This window comes from Pantherophis guttatus, chromosome 12 (genome assembly GCF_059756535.1).
Source record: "Pantherophis guttatus breed Tessera chromosome 12, ASM5975653v1, whole genome shotgun sequence".
Taxonomy (NCBI): Eukaryota; Metazoa; Chordata; class Lepidosauria; order Squamata; family Colubridae; genus Pantherophis; species Pantherophis guttatus.
Window position 1 is genome coordinate 12,950,481 of NC_142074.1, and position 20,543 is coordinate 12,971,023.

Sequence of the window (20,543 nt, forward strand, 5' to 3'; positions counted from 1 at the left end):
CAATGCCCTCTAGTGGATTGGCTTGAGATTAGAAGGCAGAAAATAAAAAAGAATTAAGCCATGGTTTAAACTTTACAGGAACGTCTGTCCCTATTAAATTTTCAAATGTGATTGATTTGAAAAAGAAACAGACATGGAGACACAAGTCCTTAGAAATGGGCTGCCTTCCATCTCTCTTGCCTGTTGAATTGCAAGAACTATAAACTTTCGGGTGAATGGCATTTGAATAGAGCACATTTAAATTCCACGAAAGAAAGCAAATATACGCCTCTGCCTCCCAGCAATTTGCCTCCTTGCAGCAAACAGTGGAGGCCTACGCGGCAATAGGCAACGGCAATCCGTCCAGCCTGAAACAGCTGAGGGTCAGGAAGCCGATCCAACCGACAATCAGCTGCTTGTGCTAATCAGGCTGTGCTGAAGCTGAAACGGGCTGTTTGCTGTTAGGAGGTAAATTGCTGGGAGGCAGAAGCCAAAGGGTGGGGGCCGGTGGGTGGGTGGGTGGGTGAGGCTATATTCGGTGTATTTTCACCCTCTTTTAGGGGGAAGGAAAGTATGTCTTATATTCCGAAAAATACGGTAACTGTTTTTCTTAGTAATGAAAATTTTGAGCTCAATTGTGATTGTAAATTGAGGACTTCCTGTATCACTACATGATGATGAAATTCCATCATAAATTGTGGTGCTTTTTTTGTGTGTTTCCTGATTTCAATAGCAGCTGATTGGGGTGATACTGTAGGAGAAGGGATATCAGAATCGGAGGGGATGTGTGTGGAATTTAAAGAGGCATCAGCCTAGAATCCCTGTGTAGCCACAAGTAAACTAAGTCCAACCCCACCCTTGAATTCCGTTGCCCCTCATCTAACTTCAAGCAGGCGCTGTTAGTTGAGAAGCTTCCTGTGCATAAATCTGTTGGGTGGATCTGGTCTTTTCACACCTGACAGATAACGCTTGCAGACTTGATTTCCCCATCCTATTTTTGTTTCTGCTTGGCAAAAAAAATCCCTTCAGCATTTTTATGCAGGAAAGCTATGTAAATAAAAAATTAAAAGCAGTCAGCAGAATAAAAAACCCAGACAACTCTGTCGTCATAGAGTTTTGATCTCAGCTTTACTTTTCACAACTAACAACACAAGCCATATTTAGGTGGGGAAAACAACTATTACAAGGTCCTTCTTATCAATTCTAGCATTAAAGTTATATCCATTTACATTCAGTGTTTTTTTTTTGTTTTTTTGGAGGGGAGAGGGAATAAAAAGATATTAAGTGCACAATATCTTTATATCAATGTTTAGATAAGGCAGGCACTATATCTGAATATTTATAACCAGAATTAGGCCACTTTCATAGATGACAAGAACAAAGAGCAATGGATCAAATGCAGGAGCTGAAGCAGAAACATTTACTTTCTGGAATTGTTTTCTCCTTGACTAAAATACTCAAATAATAAGGAGTTTCAGCTTTTTTACAACAATATTTTAAAAGAGAAAAGTTGCTTCTCGGTTATGTAAATTCGAAATCCCATTCTCGCATGAAACCTATATAGAAATAACACCGCTTTCTTCCAACTGTAATTTAAGCCCCAGAGCCTCACATTTCCTGCTGTATGAAACACTGAAAGATGAGCTGGGAGTCAGCAGATGTTGCTGGGATTTACAAAAAGAAAGAGAACTGGAAGTAGCTCACAATGTTTATGAGATTTGGGCTGCTGTTCATCTCTTTCCAAGAGGAATCTGTTGAGATTGAATTTAGCCAACATGAGGCAATAAATGAGGTCACGGTGTGGACCAAACATCTCAGTACAAACTAGTTTTCTTCATGATCCGCAGAAACTCCTGTTCATTGACTTCCCCATCTCCGTCCCGATCGGCTTCATCAATCATCTCCTGCAGCAGAAGCAAAAATCAAGTGAGGTAAGAGCTTGGTTCAAAGATGGCAGAGTGTCTCTTCCCATTTAAAGCTGAACAGCTGAATGCTTTAACATATTCATGATGCTTTCTATTTCCATTATGTCCTTGCCTCCAGCTTCGGTTCCTACTCTCATTGCTACATACGCTACTAGTACCATTACTACTATAGCTGCTGAAACTGCTCCTACGGTCATTATCTACTGACTTTGTACACTCATCAATCATCTCTTGCAGCAGAAGCAAAATCAAGTGAGGTAAGAGCTTGGTTCAAAGAGCTTCTTCCTCATTCCAATCTGACCTCAACATAATCAACTTTGTCCACTGGCTGAAGTTTATTCATCTTTTCCCACTCTTGCCTTCCCACTTGTTCATCTACCAGAGTTCAGCTTATATAAAATCACCGTTTATAGAATCATTACATAAACAAGTCAACATGGTTTCCAACCTGAAGCTCCTCGTCGGTGAGATTCTCCCCCAGTTCTTTGGCCACGCGTTTCAGGTTTTTGAAAGAGATTTTGCCTGTTTCGTCGTCATCGAAGAGCTTAAAAGCTTTCAGAATTTCTTCTTTTGAATCTTTTTCAGCCTTAAAAAACAAACAACAACAACAAGCCTTCAGACATGTTAAACGAAGTGGGACAAAAACAATTGGGGTAATGCTATATAGAGCTATGACTCGTGGTGGCACAGCGGTTAGAATGCAGCATTGCAGGCTTATTCTGCTAACTGCCAGCAATTCAATCCTGACTGGCTCAAGACTCAGCCTTCCATCCTTCCGAGTTTGGTATATGAGGACTCAGATTGTTGGGGGCAAAATGCTGACTCTCTAAACTGCTTAGTGAGCGCTGTAAAGCACTGTGAAGCAGTATATAAGTCTAAGTGCTATTGCTATTTTAAAGCAGGTTCTGCCCTCAGTTTATTGAAGGCAGCAAATAGGATTCTGCCAGAGATGGCTTTTACTGCTTACATACAATCAAACGCATCGTCCTCCTCCAATCAGAACAAGATTGCTGAAGAGTTGTTGACAGAAAAGGCTTTACTTTCGATTCTTTTCCAGTCTGCCTTGCAAGTTGCATTGTTCTACCAATCTCTGAGCTAAAGTCTGATACGTGGAGTGACGGTAGGACCGAGCCTGGTTTCCCTCTTTGACAAATGGAACGCTACCATGAAAAATCCCAGGCAGCTTTCAATTTCTTTGAGAGTTGCAACTTAAAACCAAATTCTGTCTCTATAGCCAGCACAACATACCATTTTCTGGGTCATCACCCCTAGGAAGTCACTGAAGGTAATCTTTCCTGTCCCTTCCTTATCAATCTCAAGGATCATTTTCTTGATCTCGTCCTTCTTGGGTTCAAACCCAAGGGCCCTCATGGCGACCTAAAAACAATGAAAAGAGGATGAGATGAGGTTGGACTAGAAGACCTTCAAGGTCCCTTCCGGCCCTACGATTCTACGACTAAAATTACAGATCTCTGAGAAGAAAGGCCTGCTAATGGAGCAGGCTCTCAGGTAATGAAAGCATCTTAGTGATATTCTGTAGCTTGCCTTCAACTCTTTTACGTCAATATTGCCAGTCCCATCGGTGTCAAAGAGATCAAAGGCCTCCCGAATCTCTTGCTTCTGCTCTTCAGTGAGTTCGGTTTTGGGAGCTGTTTTCTTCCTCTGAGCTGCTGCTCCCAGGGATGCCTTCTTATAGCTGGAGGCCTGAGAGCATGGATGAAAGACAGAAGAGAATATTAAAAGACATAACCCAGTTTTAGCTCCCTAGAGGGTTTCCCTTCTGACTATTCCAGAGAGCCTGGCCCGACTTTGAAGAGGAGTTTCAAACACTTTTGCCTCTGAGGTCCTAGTAGCTAAATTACTGATTTTCAGAATGTGAAGTGATGCATCATACTGCAGATGTGGTGTAAGCCTTCAATTAATATTTTTTGAACACATCCTAAATTAAATAAGTTAATTTATGTATTTTGTCTAGGAATACCTTGGTTTCCTTCACCCAATTAATACATAGCTGGGTATAGTTGGGTAGGATCTATTCTTCCTATTCCTTAAAAAAAAAACCTTAACTTTGTGATTGAAATGACACTGTAAACATATATTTCCTGGCTTTTAAAATTATTACCAATTTTATTGGTGTTTATTCTCGGTGGAGAGCATTATGGCTGCAAGTTAAAATGGAAAATGTTGATGCATGATCCTACTGTAGGGAATTTTTAAAAAATATGTATCCGCACTGATGTATTTGGGTTACAGAGATGTCCTCGATCTGTGGTCAAAATAATCAAGATGATAACGACAGTAAATAAGAAAGAGGGAACTTTGATTACAAAAGCTTGGCCATCGTCTTGACTTTTTTTGATCACACCCTGCAGACACTCCTGGTTGTATTACTTGACAGTATATGCACATCATTCAACAGGGTTAAACAAAACTTGCCTCAAATTAGAATACTAGTAAACCAAAGAAAACAAAGGTCCACTCTACCCCTCCTCCATGTGCTAATTTTCTATATGCAAGATGTTCCTTTCTCCCGAGAGCTGGTGATTTTGTGGTTGTCTCCTGCAACATGACAGGAATGACTGGCCAATGTTTTTTGGACTTTCAGGTCTAGCCTGCACCTTGGGATCACCTGGTGGGCTCCTTTCCATTGTTATTCTCAAATTCAGTTCTCAGCTTGGCTCTAAAGCCAATGAAATCAACCAGACACGAGGTACGGAATTGATTTTCTTTTACTGAAGCGCTTCAGGAAAAGGGGTCCCAGCCAGCAAAATGCCAGGACCCAAAACAAAGAATTCAACAAGCTTTTATATTGAAGAGCTGAAGAAGCTTCTTGGATGAGAAGCAAAATGTCTTCAAAGAAAAACCAAAAAGTTCAGTTGCTTCTTGAAAAAAGCACCGTTGGGACAACCATGACCTGAATGAGTGAGAATCTCCATAAATTTTTATATAGTTTTTCAAGGAGGGAAAAAGAAACATTGTCTAACAGGCTTTTTGAAAGTTAACCAGTCCTCTATTGCCTCCACACCATCCCTATTTTTAAGTCTTAACTAATAAACACTCCAAAAGTCATCTAACAAGTATTCTATTGGCTCTACTTCGACCCTATTCCTAAAAGTTAATCAATAGGCATTTTAAAGCTTTTAGCCAGTCTTCTATTGGCTCTTACCCCTATTCTTTACCTTATGTTCTGACCTAAGCTTCCCAAGAACATGAAGCAGACTCCTTGTCCTGACAAAAAAACCCTTTTTATTAAGTTACTGTGAATTCCTCATTCACATCCAGCAAAGTCTTTCAAGGGAGAATTTACCATCACAGACCTTATCTGGCTTGGAGAGCTGCCAGGCCGAAATCTTCAAAACTTGGCAAGAAGTCTCTGAGTCACAAACCAATTAAGCAAACTAATTGTCTCCTGCAAACTCTCCTCCTCTTTCATTCTTTATTCCCTATGGGAAGGACCATTCACCATCCACCTGTGGCTTTACTCCTGAGTTGACCCTTGTTCCTTAGCTGTTCCCTTCTCCTGGCAGTTCTGCGCATGCACACGCTGGGAACAGGCTCCAGCTGTTCTTCTGCCCCACTGATGTCCGACTCCGAAGGCAGCTGACAACTGTCAGACGGTCCTGGCCCCATCTCTGCCTCCGATGCAGAGCCCTTATCAGAGCCCTCCCCAGACTCCAGGACTGGCCCATGTTCCTCCCCAACCTCCTCACTGTCTGAGTCTGCCACCAGCTCCTCTGGCCACTGGCAGGCCAGAACACCTTAGCAATATGTCTTGTATGACATTGCCTGACAGCCAGCTGCTATTTTCTACATTGAAAGGCACCCCACCTTTCCACACCCCCTCTTCCTTTATCTTTTGCTATGCAGGCTTCGCAAATACAGGTAGTCCTCGACTTACAACTGTTCATTTAGTGACCGTTCAAAGCTACAATATCACTGGAAAAAGTGACTCGGGACCGTTTTTCACACTTAACGACCGTTGCTGCGTCCTCCACCACGGTCACCTGATTTCCATTTCGTTGCTCGATAACTGACTCACATTTATGATGGTCACAGCATCCCGGGGGAGGGGTGTGTGTCATGTGATTCCCTTTTTTGCGACCTCCCGACCAGCCAAAGTCCATGGGGGAAACCCGATTCCTTCAACTGCCAGGTTCCTCCCTAATCAACCGCAGCCATCCACTTCACACAAGGGTGGCAAAGAAAGGTCGTAAAATCGAGGAAAAATCATTTCACAAAGGTCTCAGACTCGGCAAGATAAATTTGGGACTCCGGTGTGGTCGTAAGTCGAGGACTACCTGTCCCTAGGCACCTCCCTCCCACCCGAGTTCATGCCCTAAAAACTTGCTTTTTTTTTTTTTTACAGCAAACTGGCCCAGCCACCATCCTTCAATCCCTTGCTTTGGGGCTCATAACACGTTTCCCTTCCGAACTGGAGCTTCCAAGACACACGAGTCCACCCTACGGCGCGTTCACACGTGCAGGAAAAGCGGGAAGTCCGGATTGTGTGTTCTCCCCCCATCCCCCCCCCCCCAAAAAGTGGATCAAGTGGCGGGGAAGGCAGTCGGGGAAGGCTTCTGCCTCCCGATCCCTGCAAAAGCGCCTCAAGATCCAATTCGGAGATTCAAGAGGGCACCAGGTGGCTAATTTGCATACATTAGCATATAGGGAACGGATGCAAATTCCAGCCGTTAAACTACCTCAGGTCGTGTCTGGCTTCGCCGCCACTGCCGCGGCCTTCTCCCCTCACCCCCTTACCCAACCGCCTAAGGCCTTCCCCGGCCGCGACCCCACTGACCATCCCCAGGAAGCGGCGCCGGTCCCTGAGGAAGCCCGTTGGTGGGGGGGAAAAAAACAACAACAACGGCGGGAGCTCAAAACCGTCGCCCGGCAGCCAAGACGCTCAGCGTCGCGCCTTCCGATTGGCTCCTCTCGCTACGCGCCGACGTCGGGACAAACCGCCCTCGCTATTGGCCGGCGAGCGCAAGAGAGGGAGAGCCACGCCCGGGCGGTGATTGGTGGCGAATGGCTGAGGGCGGAGTGTGTGGGCGGGTGGGGGAGAAAGATCCGATTGGCCACAAAGGCGGAAGAGCCAATGGGGCGAGCCTCCCCACTCTCGGCAGATCTTCACCCTAGGGGTGGGGTCGAAGGAGAGGGAGGAGTCGAGCGCCACCGCGGGATGTGATTGGAGGAGATCGGTGGGTGGGCGTGGTCTGCCCGCCCATGGGTATAAAAGCAAAGGGGCGTGGCTGTTGGGATGAATGGACCAGCTGAGAGGCTGCTGAGTGGAATTCCTTGTATTCTTTGGATCGGTTCTGTATTAGATTCCTGGGCAGGGAGATCCACAGGCGGCTTCTTCAGATCCCTTTTCCTGGTCCTCGATTTTGTCTAGGCTGCTTTGCCTCACCGTTAGACCTGGAATATCTTTTAAAAATAATATCTTTTTTTTTATTTTTGGAATATCTGTTTTAAATATTATCTTTTTTGGCAGCTTTGAGAAAAGCAGGTGAGGGATGACAGGTGATGGAGATGACAAAGAAACTGTAATGTATTTTATGTATTCAATTTATATGCTACCCATCTCTCTGTTGAAGTGAATTAACTGATAAATATTTCATTTTCTTTAAAGGAAGAAGCCAGTTAGAAAGGCTTATGGAGATGGCTTATTAGACTAAGAAATTGATAACACAGAGAAATGTTATATGTCTTTGATATTTACTAACATGTCACGCCTAGCAGTTGGTAAACTGTCCAGAGTTACTGGCAGATTTCTCTCTCTCTCTCCCTCTCTCTCTCTCTCTCTCTCTCTCTCTCTCTCTCTCTCTCTCTCTCTCTCTCTCTCTCTCTCTCTCTATATATATATATATATATATATATATATATATATATATGTTTTCTCAGGTTTTCGCGGGTGTTTGTATGTAGGTCTTTGGTTATTCGGGTCTTCTCCCACGTAAAATTGGAAGTGTCTTGGCGACGTTTCGACGAAGTCTCATTCGTCATCTTCAGGCTGGTGTTCTCGGCTTCGTGCTTCCAGGAGCACGAAGCACGAAGCCGAGAACACCAGCCTGAAGATGACGAATGAGACTTCGTCGAAACGTCGCCAAGACACTTCCAATTTTACGTGGGAGAAGACCCGAATAACCAAAGACCTACATATATATGTATGTATGTATGTATGTATGTATGTATGTATGTAGATGATGATGATGGTGGTGGTGGTTGGTTGTCTATGGAGATTCTCAGTCAGCCAGGTCCTGGTTGTCTCAAAAATGCTTTTTTCAAAAGGCAACTTTTGAAACTCAAGGGGAAAAAAAAAACAGCACAGGTAAGTTTTGAAAAAGCACCTTTGAGACAATTAGGGTTGGTTGCACCATGTGCCAGCTGTTTAGACTGAATTTGGCATTTTTATCTATCCTTTTCAAGAACCTGGGACAGGCAGCTATTGTTTGTTGGTATTAAACTAAAAGCTCCCTTTTGCAATTGACTGTTGGGGATCATGCCAATGAGAATTGTGCTCAAGTGGTACTCCAGTTAGAATTAGTAAAGGTAAAGGTTCCCTTGCACATATGTGCTAGTCGTTTCTGGCTCTAGGGGGCGGTGCTCATCTCCGTTTCAAAGCCGAAGAGCCAGCGCTGTCCGAAGACGTCTCCGTGGTCATGTGGCCAGCATGACTCAATGCCAAAAGCACACGGAACGCTGTTACCTTCCCACCAAAGGTGGTCCCTATTTTTCTACTTGCATTTTTTACGTGCTTTCGAACTGCTAGGTTGGCAGAAGCTGGGATAAGTAACGGGAGCTCACCCTGTTACGGGACACTAGGGATTCGAACCGCTGAACTGCCGACCTTCTGATCGACAAGCTCAGCGTCTTAGTCATTGAGCCACTGTGTCTCTTAGAATTAGTAGTAATGGCTAAAATAAATCTTCCACATTTAAAAGCAATATAGAATGACTGTTTTTCCTTTACAAAGGCTGTTGAATAGTTAGCTCTGAAAGGGTTGCAAAGGTAGAGTGATTCCTGAGGCAGTCATTTTATCTGCAGGAACTATGCTGAGGTCAGCGTAAGGGGAAAGTTCAGTTGCTCAACTGATTATCACGAGAGGTAAACATTGGGCTTTTTAAAAAGTTAGGCTGCAAACTAACTTAGGGGTGGTGGGAATGGGAGGGTTCTAATTAACTTTTTCTGTCATTTGAGTACAGCAAGAAAAGAACTGGAGAATTGCTGTCCCTTCCTGAGAAACCTTTGGACAAGATGGCCACGCATTCGAGGCTGGTAAGTTAATTTATTTCTGCAAAATACCTTTTTTGGGGGGGAGCTGCTTTTTTAACATGAGCCGTGGTGGCACAGTGGTTAGAATGCAGTATTGCAGGCTACTTCTGCTGACTGCCGGCTGCCTGCAATTTGGCAGTTCGAATCTCACCAGCCTCAAGGTTGACTTAGCCTTCCATCCTTCCAAGGTGGGTAAAATGAGGACCCAAAATTGTTGGGGGCAATATGCCGACCACCGAGGCTCATTGCACTGAAGGTTTTTTGGGGGTTTTTTTTCGTCCTGCAATGGCTGTTATTGGCATGAGTTCTTGCTTGTTGCTTTCTGTGCTCATAAAAACCAATCACAACGTGCTTGGAAAAACACTGATTGCAATCCGTTTGTATCCGTTTCCTGCAGGCTAGTAAAAAATGCACCGTAATTGGCGGCTCAGGGTTCCTCGGTCAACATCTGGTAGAGCAGCTGGTGGAAAAAGGCTACTCGGTCAACGTGTTTGACATTCGCAAAGGCTTTGAGAACAGCCAGGTGAAGTTTTACCTGGGCAACCTCTGCAAGAAAGAGGTAAGGAACAAACCGAGGTAAATTGACACAGCTGAGGTATGGCCAACATGAAGCTTGTTGGTCTTAAGCCTTATGACTGGAGTTGGTGAAGGCTGTTTAGGAGTTAAAATGAGAGTTCTGGGAATTTCCACCCCATGTGTTGGGGAGTGTTGCAAAGTTAGAATCTGCTCTAATGTGTATACCGGGGTATCGAACTCAAGGCCCGTGGGCCGGATCTAGTCCGCGGGGTGCTTAGATTGGCCCATGGGGCCGGCCGGGAAACAGCAAAGCAGAGGTGGGTTTCAGCAGGTTCTGACCAGTTCTGGAGAACCGGTAGCGGAAATTTTGAGTCATTCAGAGAACCGGTAGTAAAAATTCTGACTGGCCCCGCCCACATCTATTCTCTGCCTCCCGAATCCCAGCTGATCGGGAGGAAATGGGGATTTTGCAGTATCCTTCCCATGGAGTGGGGTGGGAATGGAGATTTTACAGTATCCTGTCCCTGCCATGCCCACCAAACCACACCCACCAAGCCATACCACGCTCACCAAACCATGCCCACCAAACCTGTAGTAAAAAAATTTAAACCCACCACTGCAGCAAAGGGCCAGCCTGCGGTGCCTCTGTCAGCAAAATGCTTTGTTTCCGAAAACAGGATGCGGGGAGGGGGCGCGCCCTCCCCCATGCTTCGTTTTCTCTGACAGAAGGCTATCAAAACAAACTAAAAACAAAACAGAAGGAGAAATGTTTCCCCATTTGCATTTGAGCATGCAAGAAGGGAGGGGAATGGGAAAGAAGAAAGACAAAGAAAAAGAAGGAAAGATGGGAAGAGAGCAAGGAATGAAAAATAAAGAAACAGGGGAAGGAAGAAAAAAGGAGAAGGAAGAAGGAAGGAAGGAAGGAAGGAAGGAAGGAAGGAGATTATTTTTTTTATATATAAGTTTTTTTTATTTTTTAAAACAAACAAACACATAATACATCAATCCTTCCGTGTGTCTTCTCGGTGTTTCTTCCATGACTTCTTTTTATTACTCCTCCTATCTTCATTTCTCCTTGATAGTTTCCATTTCTCTCTTGCGATATTTCCCCCAAATTACAATACATTTAATATAACATTCTCCTTATTTAATGATCACAATCTTTATCTCTATCTCTTTTTTAACCAATCATAAAATTTCACCCCTATCTTACATAATAGTCCATATCCTCTCTCTCTCTCTTTAATCATCAAAGTTAATCTGTTCATTTCTGCACAATCTTAAGATTTTTTTAATTAGTTCCTAGAAGGAAGGAGATTATTTCATTTCATTTCATTTCATTTTATTTCATTTCATTTATATACCGCCCTACTCCCGAAGGACTCAGGGCAGTGAACAGGCACAAGATAAAACACATAGAATACAAAATTTAAGAGCAGAAGTAAAATCAAATTAAATCAATTTAGCACAAGACAAATTTAAAACCCCAGGTTAAGAACAAATTAAAATTTACATTATAATTACATTATAATGAGAGTGAGGGACTGTCCCAGAGAAGTCCTGCCTTAGCAATTGGCCACCACAGGTGCCCTCCCACCCTGACATGAGTCCCGTGTCACACCCATCGTGGCCACACCCACCTCCAGCCATGCCTCCTCCCCCCGCTCCACGCCACACTCCACCTCTCCGAGGTCAAACACAACCCTGATAATTGAGTTTGACATCCCTGGTATAGACTACTTTGAAGAACATTTCCTACATCTCATGTGCAGTAACAGAGTTGGAAGGGATCTTGGAGGTCATCTAGTCCAACCCCCCGCTCCCACAGAAGACCTACACTAGGGATTCGAACTGCCGACCTTTTTGATCGACAAGTTCAGTGTCTTAGCCACTGAGCCACCTAGTCAGGCTCTGAGCTACCTAGTCAGGCTCGAGTCTCTGAATAATTGAAATTTACTCTTTAGCTAGCGTCGTAGAAGTCCCTCTAAACTGGCGTCTTTCAGCTGGAATCAATTCCAGATTCACCAACATTCTTGCTTCTAACTGTCTGGAGGTCTTCAAGTAGAAATTGCACAGGCATCAAAAGGAGATGGCTTCACTCAGCGGATTGATGCAACAGCCTCTCCAGTTCTTTGACTGTATCTCTTCTCCCTCACAGGATCTACTCCCGGCTCTACAAGGTGTGACCGTGGCGTTTCATTGTGCCTCGCCTGCACCTTCTAGCAACAATCGAGAACTTTTCTACAGAGTCAATTATTTGGGGACCAAGGCAGTCATTGAGGCTTGTAAAGAAGCTGGCGTCCAAGTAAGGTTTGAACAAGAATTTTAAAGCACTGACACAAGCGAGAAGTAACTGCTGTCAAGTTTCCGAAAGATGCCCTAATTAATTCATGAGCCATGATCCAAACTTCAAAGGAAATACAGTCATTTATTAGGAGCAACATTCCAGCAATACTCGGATGCAGTTAGGACTGATCCCACGTAGATTTACGTTCCCCTATGACCCTGTCTCTCCCCTCCTCTCTGGCCATGTCATAAATCACGTTCTCCAATTAACCAGTGGCTGGCTGTGAAACCTAACACCCTCCTTCTGATTGCGGTCAGGAAGAATGTATGGAATTCACTTCAGTTCTCCCTCCCTCCTGCTCATGGCAACTCGAAAGCTTTGCAAGTTGACATCTGCCCCTGATGATTCTACCTTGGAAGCTTTAGGCTTTTCAAAGCAGTTTCTGTGGAGCCCAGGGGTTCCTTGAGGACTTGGAACAGGTCTCTACGGACCTAAGAAAGAAAAGAAATTCACGGTAAAGTTCCTGGGAGAGAAAAGGCATAGTCCATGGGTGTCAAACTCAAGGCCTACCCACCCATGTGGCACTCACGCCTAAGGGAGGCCTAGAACTCACTGCCTCCTGGTTGCTAGGCTAGCACCTTAGAACTAAGCTCTCTTTTTTCTCCTAGTCTTTATGGAGGGGTTTTCTTCTAATCCCTTGAGGGTTTTTTCCCCCTCTTAGTCACTTTGGTACAATGAAAAGGGTGCGTGTCATCTATTTAGAAGTAACATGTCTTCAGTTACTATATGGTAAAATGTAGTATTAGAAGATAGCCTCTACTTTCCTCAAGACCTTTCTGATGGCCTTTTCAGAAGGAATACTGTGAAAAAGGAACCACTTCTGTATAGATAGAGAAGAGCACGTGTTTATAGACTTGGGATCCAGCAAGGATCTTAGAATAGAACACAGCTGGAAGGGAGATTGGAGGTCTTCTAGTCCAGCCAGGGATGGGCTGGGTGGGTGTGGCCTACATGGCCTCCTGCACCACGGGGGGGGGGGAGAGTGTTTTTGCCCTCCCCAGGCTCCAGAGGCTTTTCTCAAGCCTCCGGGAGGGCAAAAACAGACTCTCCAGGCTCTGGAGGCCCTCTTGAGGCCGGAAACGGGCCTGTTTCCAGCCTTCCTGAACTTCCAGTAGGCCCATTATTCGCTCTCCCCTAGCCTCCGGTGCGCCCTGCCCTTACCAGCATCCAAAACGGGCTGCGTGGGGACTCCTGAGAGGGGCAGGGTGGGGTGGGCGGGACCAGCCAGGAGTGAGATTTGGGGGTGCTCCAAACTGCACAGAATCTTAGCTAGAGGTTCTCCCAAACCCCTGTGAACCCCCAGTAGCCCACCCCTGAGTCCAGCCCCCTGCTCAAGCATTTGAACAAATGACTGTTCAGTCTCTTCTTAAAAACCTCCATTGATGGAGCGCCCACGATTTCTGGAGGCAAGCTGTTTCAATAGTTCATTGTCCTCGTTGTTAGGAAGGTTCTCCTCAATTCCATCTTGTATTGCTCTAACTTGATCTGGCAGTCAACGTCTTTCAATGTTCTGCCCCAGCTACGGACCCCAAAGAACGCAGCACACACAAACTCTATACAAAGCTTATTTTACTCAAATCACATAGTCTTTATCATTCAAAGGCTGTTAATGAACTGTCTTAACAGCCTACCAGAATTCTAAGATAAGGTAATCACAGTCTTACTAGAGTTGGCAGAAAGCCCAGAAGCAATTTTGCAGACACGAAGGAGAGTGAACTAAAGTTGTTCCCTGCAAATTGCTTCAGTCGGCGTTCCTCCTTAAATAGGCTAAGGGAGTGGCCAATTAGCCCCAAGCCTTACTCTCGAGGAGACCTCCTCCTGAGGAGCCAGTCCTGCCTTTTGGCAGCTCTGCGTGCCCATGCATTGAGAAGAGGCTCCTCCTCTTTGTCCTCTTCACTTAAAGGAGCTTCTGGAGGTTCTGAAGGCCCTGGCTGAATCCCCGCCTCTGGCATCACATCTTCTCCAGCCTCCTCACTGTCCGACTCGAGCGCCAGCTGCACAGGCTGCTGGCGCAGCACCACACCAGCCTCCTCGTTGTCGGAATCAGCTACAATCTGCACAGGCCGCTGACGGGCCACAACATTCAATAACTCCCTTGATGTTTTTCTTCCTACTCTTTGGCAGAAACTGGTGTTGACCAGCAGTGCCAGCGTTGTCTTCGAAGGTACGGACATCAAGAATGGAACAGAAGATCTCCCTTATGCCAAGAAACCCATTGATTATTATACAGAAACAAAGATTCTGCAGGAGAAGGTCTGGATCTTTTGTGGTTCATGATATTTCATTTTTGCTCTTGGTAGATCTACATAGGCTGTTTTTCTTTTTGTTCTTATTTTTAGGAGGTGCTAAAGGCCAGTGACCCAGAGAAAAATTTCTTCACCACTGCTATCCGTCCGCATGGCATATTTGGACCTCGGGACCCTCAGCTCGTTCCAGTCCTCATCCAGGCAGCCAAGAGTGGCAAGATGAAATTCATCATTGGGTAAGTCAGGTTTCATCTACAAGGTGTTCTTTCTGCTTGCATCTCTTCTTGCAGACATTTCACAGGCAGACTAGGTAATGTAATCAGTGCATAAGGAAGAGAACAGCCTTAAACACATCCTTCCTCCTCAACACATGCTTAGTAACCAACGCTCAGATAGGCAAGAACCTATGTCTGATCAAAAGAAACCATCAAGACTGGTAGGACAAGCTACCACCTATAAACACCCAGAAAATTGCATAACCCAGGGGTCTCCAAACTTGGCAAGTTTAAGACTTGTGGACTTAAATTTCCAGAATTAACAGAGGGATACAATCAAGTTCAAGGGAGGTACTAATACCACTCTATAAAGCCTTAGTAACCTACACACCTAGAATACTGCATCCAGTTTTGGTCACCACACTATAAAAAAGATGTTGAGACTCTAGAAAGAGTGCAGAGAAGAGCAACCAAGATGATTAGGGGACTGGAGGCTAAAGCATACGATGAACCATTGCAGGAACTGGGCATGGCTGGTCTAGTGAAGAGAAGGACCAGGGGAGACATGATAGCAATCTTCCAATATTTGAGGGGCTGCCACAGAGAGGAAGGGGTCAAGCTATTCTCCAAAGCACCTGAAGGCCAGACAAGGAATAATGGATGGAAACTGATTAAGGAGAGATTCAACCTAGAAAGAAGGAGAATTTTTTTGACAGTGAGAGCAGTCAACCAATGGAACAGAAGTTGCCTTCGGAAGTTATGGGAGTTTCATCACTGGAGGCTTTCAAGAAGAGACTGGACTGCCATCTGTCAAAAATGGTGTAGGGTCCCCTCTTGGGCGGGGGGTTGGACTAGATGACTTACAAGGTCCCTTCCAACTCTGTTAATCTGTTAAGAATTCATCAGCTGGGAGTTGAAGTCCACAGATCTTAAAGTTGGCAAGTTTGGAGACCCCTGATGTAACTCTACTCACATGATGCTCCCTGGCCTGTTAATGAAGCATGTTGAAAGAGAAGCAAACTCGGAGAACACCAAGAATCTCAAAATTCAACCTTGAGCTACATATATTTTCCACATATTGCAAGTCCATTCTATTTGTAGTTCTTGCACCATTTGCTCATCTAGAATGAGCACCTGAATCCAGACATAATTGCTTTTGCTTTGAAATAATTTGCCTGGTGTATTGCACAAGGAATGTTTTGGCTATAGCTTGTGTGTCTATGAAACCTTTCCCAATTGAAATAACATATGGCCAATGACTCATTTATTCTTAATTACTTTCTATTTCACTGTGGTGGCTTTTAACAAGTTTTTAATGATCCTTAATTTTCTGCTGGTCTGTTTAAGGGTAATATTAACGCCAATAAAGTTTTCATTATTTCATGCATCCGGAGGGAATCCTGTATTTTACAGTTTGGCTCGTGCATTTTTTTATTGTTGCTTTTGGACTCGTCTCTCTTCTGAACAGCAATGGGAAGAATTTGGTGGATTTTACTTACGTGGAAAATGTGGTCCATGGGCACATCCTGGCTGCAGAGCAGCTTCAAAAAGAATCTCCACTGTGTGGAAAGGTAAGGCTACTCTGTCGTTGCCTGAAGCTTAGATTTGGAGCAAGCAGCTTTTCTTAACTCAAAGGATCACTTTCCCCAAAAACGGAAGGAGTTTCCTGTAAGGCTTTAAAACGTATTAGAGCCGTGGTGGCACAGTGGTTAGAATGCAGTGTTGCAGGCTAACTCTTCCCACCCGAAGCAGTTTCGATCCTGACTGGCTCAAGGTTGACTCAGCCTTCCATCCTTCCGAGGTCGGTAAAATGAGGACCCAGATTTTGGGGGGCCATAGGCTTAGAGAAGGCTGTAAAAGCACTGTGAAGCAGTTTATAAGTCTAAATGCTAAAGCTACTCTTCTTTCCTTCCTTCCTTCCTTTCGAGGAAGAAGCTCTGGTGGCGCAGTGGTTAAAATGCAGTATTGCAGGCTAAATCTGCCCACTGCCAAGAGTTCGATCCTGACCAGCTCAAGGTTGACTCAGCCTTCCAAGGTCGGTAAAATGAGGACCCAGATAGTTGGGGCCTATAGGGCGACTCTGTAAACCACTTAGAGAGGGCTGTAAAGCACTGTGAAGTGGTATATAAGTCTTATTGCTATTAAAAATCCCCCAAAAAAAGGAGGGAGGAGTGAGACTTTGGCCATACTCACTCTGGGGATTTCAGAGGAGATGCCTTTGGGCTGCACAGATAGTCCTCAAGTTACGACCACAATAGAGAGATGTCCCATTGCTAAGACATGCTCCATTTTATCTCTCTCTTTTTTTTTGCCACGGTAAACAAATCACTGCAGTTGAGAGGGAATCATGCAGTTGTTAAGCAAATCCAATTTCCTTCACTGACTACTTGTCAAAAGATGGGTGGGAAGCAGTGGTGGGTTTCGCTTACCTTTGCTACCAGTTCGCTTATGCGTGCGCCACTTCTGCACATGTGCAGAAGCTTCTGCGCCTGTGCAGAGGATATTTGATGATGTCTGGGAGGTGGGTGGAGCCTCCCACTGCTGCTACTACCGGTTTGCCCGAACCGGGGCGAACCGGTAGCAACCCACCACTGGTGGGAAGGCTGAAAACGGTAATTACATGACCTCTGGATGCTGTAACCAACATAAATACATTTTATGTTACAACTGTTGTAAATGGAAGGTCACCTTTTTTTCAGTGCTATTGTCACCTTGAATGGTTGCTAAAGAGCTACCTGTACCCGATTCTGAAATTTTACACTTTTTCATCTCTGAATTAAAGAGTGATAGCTTGCTGATCACTTCATTCGCTCTGGTCGTTTTCTTGCAAATCACCAGAGAATTTCAGGAAAAGAATCTACACTGCAAAACCAGAAAAACATCTTGTAAAAAAGCAATATAAGCCATTTCTGCAAGGATGCCAAAAATATAAAAATCAGGCGTTATCAGTCTTTCTTTTGCAAGAAAGTTCAAAGCCGGGAGCTGGGGGTTCGCAGGGGTTTGGGAGAACCTCTAGCTAAGATTCTGTGGAGTTCGGAGAACCCCCAAATCCCACTCCTGGCTGGCCCCGCCCCACCCACCTTGCCCTGCCTCTCCCAGGAGTCCCCATGTGGCCCGTTTTGGATGCAGGTAGGTGCTGGGTGCGCACAGAGGCTCGAGGAGGGCGAAAAACCGGCCTACTGTAAATTCAGGAAGGCCGAAAACAGGCCCATTTCTAGCGTCCAGAGAGCCTCCGGAGCCTGGGGAGGCCATTTTTGCCCTCTCAGAAGCTCGAAGAAAGCCTCCGGAGCCTGGGGAGGCTCCCCCTCTCCGCCGTGGTGCAGGAGGCTGACTAGGCCACACCCACCATGGTCACGCCCACCCAGCAACCGGGCAGAGAACCCCTTGCTAAAATTTTTGAAGCCCACCCCTGGATATAGCACTTACGTGCGGAGCTTAGAAGAGATCCGTAGTCAGCCCCACCCACCTCAGAAGGGTGGTGGGTGAGAAAGTCGGAGGAAAGACTTCTATGGACGCCTCCTTTAGCTCCTAAAGGGAAGATGGGATGTAAATCAAAAGCTGTAATTACCTTGTATGGATTGTCTGATCTTCTCCTTGATATTCTTGGGCGTGTTCCTTGTATGCTTAGTTTATTAACTTCCATCCCTCCCTTCTCCTTGTTTGTCTCGTAGGCTTTTCACATCACAAATGATGAGCCCATACCTTTCTGGGAATTCTTGTCTCGCATCCTCGCCGGCCTTCACTATGACCCTCCTAAATACCGCATCCCTTACTGGTTAGCTTATTATTTAGCCCTTCTCTTCTCCCTGGTTGTGCTGCTGTTGAGTCCCCTTGTTACCATTCACCCCACCTTCACTCCCATGAGAGTTGCCCTCGCGGGGACCTTCCATTATTATAGCTGCGAGCGAGCCAAAAGGGATATGGGCTACAAGCCGGTGGTTCGCCTGGATGAAGCCATCGCAAGGACCATCAAGAGTTACCCCCATCTCCACAGGACCACGTGATGGTCTGAATTCCAACCAAACATCTCTTGAACTTCTTCCATGGATTCTGTGTAGGTTCTCTGATTGGTCTTTCTCTTCAGTCTCCTTGCCCCTGGGAAGCTTCACTTTGGAACAACTTTCAAGGTTGAACTCCTTCAAGCAATGTCTCTGGAGTAGCTGCTGGCCCAGGATGAGCCCACTTTTGTACACTTTTGTACAGGTGTATCTTTTTATAAAAGCCTTTTATAAAGGTGCATTATTTTGTGGTATTTCAGGGGTGGGGGACACGTGTCCTGCTGAGTTATCTTCCGTTTCAACATGTCACTTTTGGTGCACAGATTTCTGGGTTTAAGGGTGAAAGAAGGAACTACCGTATTTTTCAGAGTATAAGACACACCTTTTTCCCTCCTAAAAGAGGGTGGAAATGTTGGTGCGTCTTATACACTGAATACAACCATTTTTGGCCTCCCGAAGCCCCGCCCTGCTTGTCCCATTTTTGCAAAAAATGGGCCCGTTTTTCGCAAAAATGGTGCGCAGAGGGTTTGGGAGGCCTGCAGAGTGCTCCTTACTGTTACAATGTAATAAGGGTTAACCAGAGAGGCAATTTCTATAAGCAGGGCAATAAAGATTAGGCTAGAAACACCACCAGAATGTTTCCTTCCTATCTTCCTTACAGGATTAGCCCTGTAAAGTGGGAAAAAATAAGATTTCTTCCAACAACCAGTTCTCTGAACTGCTTAGAAAGTGAACAACTGGTTCTCCCGACTAGGTGCGAACTGGCTGAATCCCACCACTGGACAACTCTACCTGGATGAGTGAGAATCTTCATTGATGTACAGTACGGGGTTTCTGATGAAATCCACTTGCTAATATTGGGGGAAACAGTTTATCCCCATAATAAGATGGAGGGAGATTTTTTATGGTAGTTTCATATCAACTAAAACACTTTTGAAAATATTACCTTTTTTAAACTAACTCAATTCACATAAGTATGGATTAAGATGTGAGTATTAAGAACATTCCTGCTGCTTGTGACTGGTGCGATTGCTGGGAGTTACCAAACCCAAAGAAATATTGATTGATTGATTGATTGGTTCGATTTATATGCCGTCCTTCTCCGGAGACTCAGGGCGGCTTACAACGTGTTAAGCAATAGCCTTCATACTTTTTGTATATACCTGCTTAGTAGGGCTTTTGCCCCCGCCCCCCCAACCGGTGTTCTTTTTTATACAAAGTCAGCTTATTGCCCCCACAATCCGGGTCCTCATTTTACCTACCTCGGAAGGATGGAAGGCTGAGTCAATCTTGAGCCTGGTGAGATTTGAACTTGCAGTAATTGCAGGCAGCTGGTGCTAGTTAACAGCACTTTAGTCCACTGCGCCACCAAGGCTCATTATCTCTCTACCTTTAATAATAATAATAATAATTTTATTTATATACCGCCCATTTTCCCGAAGGACTCAGGGCAGTGTACAGCCAAAATTAAAATACAAATATACAATATCCTAGTTAAAATTAATTAAAATCATTACCTTGAGATACAGTGTTCCAATATTTGAGGGGCTGCCAAAATAAAGGGGGGGAGAGGGTGTCAACCGATTTTCCAAAGCACCTGAAGGAAGGACAAGAAGCAAATGGGTGGAAACTAATCAAGGAGAGAACCAACCTGGAACTAAGGAAAAATTTCCTGACGAGAACAATAAACCAGTGGAACACCTTGCCTTCAGAGATTGGAGGCTTTTAAGAAGAGAGGACGGAACATTTTGTCTAAAATGGTCTAGAGTCGTCTGCTTGAGCAAGGCTGTCGAACTAGATTTCTTCGAGGGCCAGATCAGCATGGGCTGGCTGGAGAGGGGGAGATGGTACGGACACCTCCTGCAATACCCTGCTGGCCAAAACGGGCTGCAGGAGGCCACATGCTGCCACCCCCCCTCCCCGTGCCCTGTTTTGGCTGCAGGAGGCTGTCCAGGCCGAAAACGGGCCACGGGAGGCTGCGCACAGCTCCCTGTGCCCCATTTTGGCTGCCAGAGGCACCGTGGGCCAGTTCTTTGCTATTTTCA

General features: G+C 45.2%; 2 protein-coding genes across 3 annotated transcripts; one reads left to right on the forward strand and one right to left on the reverse strand.

The window, feature by feature from the left end:
• Nucleotides 1–1,088: 1,088 nt before the first annotated feature.
• CETN2 (centrin 2) lies at nt 1,089–7,039 on the reverse strand. 2 transcript variants are annotated; one of them, XM_034424033.2, is made up of 5 exons: nt 6,703–7,039; nt 3,450–3,608; nt 3,153–3,281; nt 2,353–2,490; nt 1,089–1,883 (listed from the first exon to the last, which is right to left on the reverse strand). In XM_034424033.2, exons 1-5 carry the CDS (start codon nt 6,703–6,705, stop codon nt 1,794–1,796), a joined length of 519 nt encoding a protein of 172 aa, XP_034279924.1. In that variant the 5' UTR covers nt 6,706–7,039; the 3' UTR covers nt 1,089–1,793. The 2 variants fall into 2 exon arrangements, with proteins under 2 accessions (XP_034279924.1, XP_087733541.1); XM_087877415.1 differs by having other exon boundaries at nt 4,389–6,817.
• A 116-nt stretch (nt 7,040–7,155) lies between these two features.
• Nucleotides 7,156–18,737, forward strand: NSDHL (NAD(P) dependent 3-beta-hydroxysteroid dehydrogenase NSDHL). Its single transcript, XM_034424035.3, has 8 exons — nt 7,156–7,410; nt 9,107–9,179; nt 9,574–9,735; nt 11,851–11,997; nt 14,164–14,292; nt 14,379–14,521; nt 15,969–16,071; nt 18,172–18,737. Exons 2-8 carry the CDS (start codon nt 9,159–9,161, stop codon nt 18,502–18,504), a joined length of 1,038 nt encoding a protein of 345 aa, XP_034279926.2. The 5' UTR covers nt 7,156–7,410; nt 9,107–9,158; the 3' UTR covers nt 18,505–18,737.
• Nucleotides 18,738–20,543: the final 1,806 nt, after the last annotated feature.

Excerpts from the sequence above, each read along its gene's own strand:
- CETN2 (XM_087877415.1), bottom strand. The coding sequence starts at position 4,472 with ATGTTGCAGGAGACAACCACAAAATCACCAGCTCTCGGGAGAAAGGAA. Across the intron at positions 3,609-4,388 it reads AATTAGCACATGGAGGAGGG|GCCTCCAGCTATAAGAAGGC; the intron begins GTAGAGTGGACC and ends CCATGCTCTCAG. Across the intron at positions 1,884-2,352 it reads TCACCGACGAGGAGCTTCAG|GAGATGATTGATGAAGCCGA; the intron begins GTTGGAAACCAT and ends CTTCTGCTGCAG.
- NSDHL (XM_034424035.3), top strand. The coding sequence starts at position 9,159 with ATGGCCACGCATTCGAGGCTG. Across the intron at positions 9,736-11,850 it reads GCAACCTCTGCAAGAAAGAG|GATCTACTCCCGGCTCTACA; the intron begins GTAAGGAACAAA and ends TCTCCCTCACAG. Across the intron at positions 14,293-14,378 it reads CAAAGATTCTGCAGGAGAAG|GAGGTGCTAAAGGCCAGTGA; the intron begins GTCTGGATCTTT and ends TCTTATTTTTAG.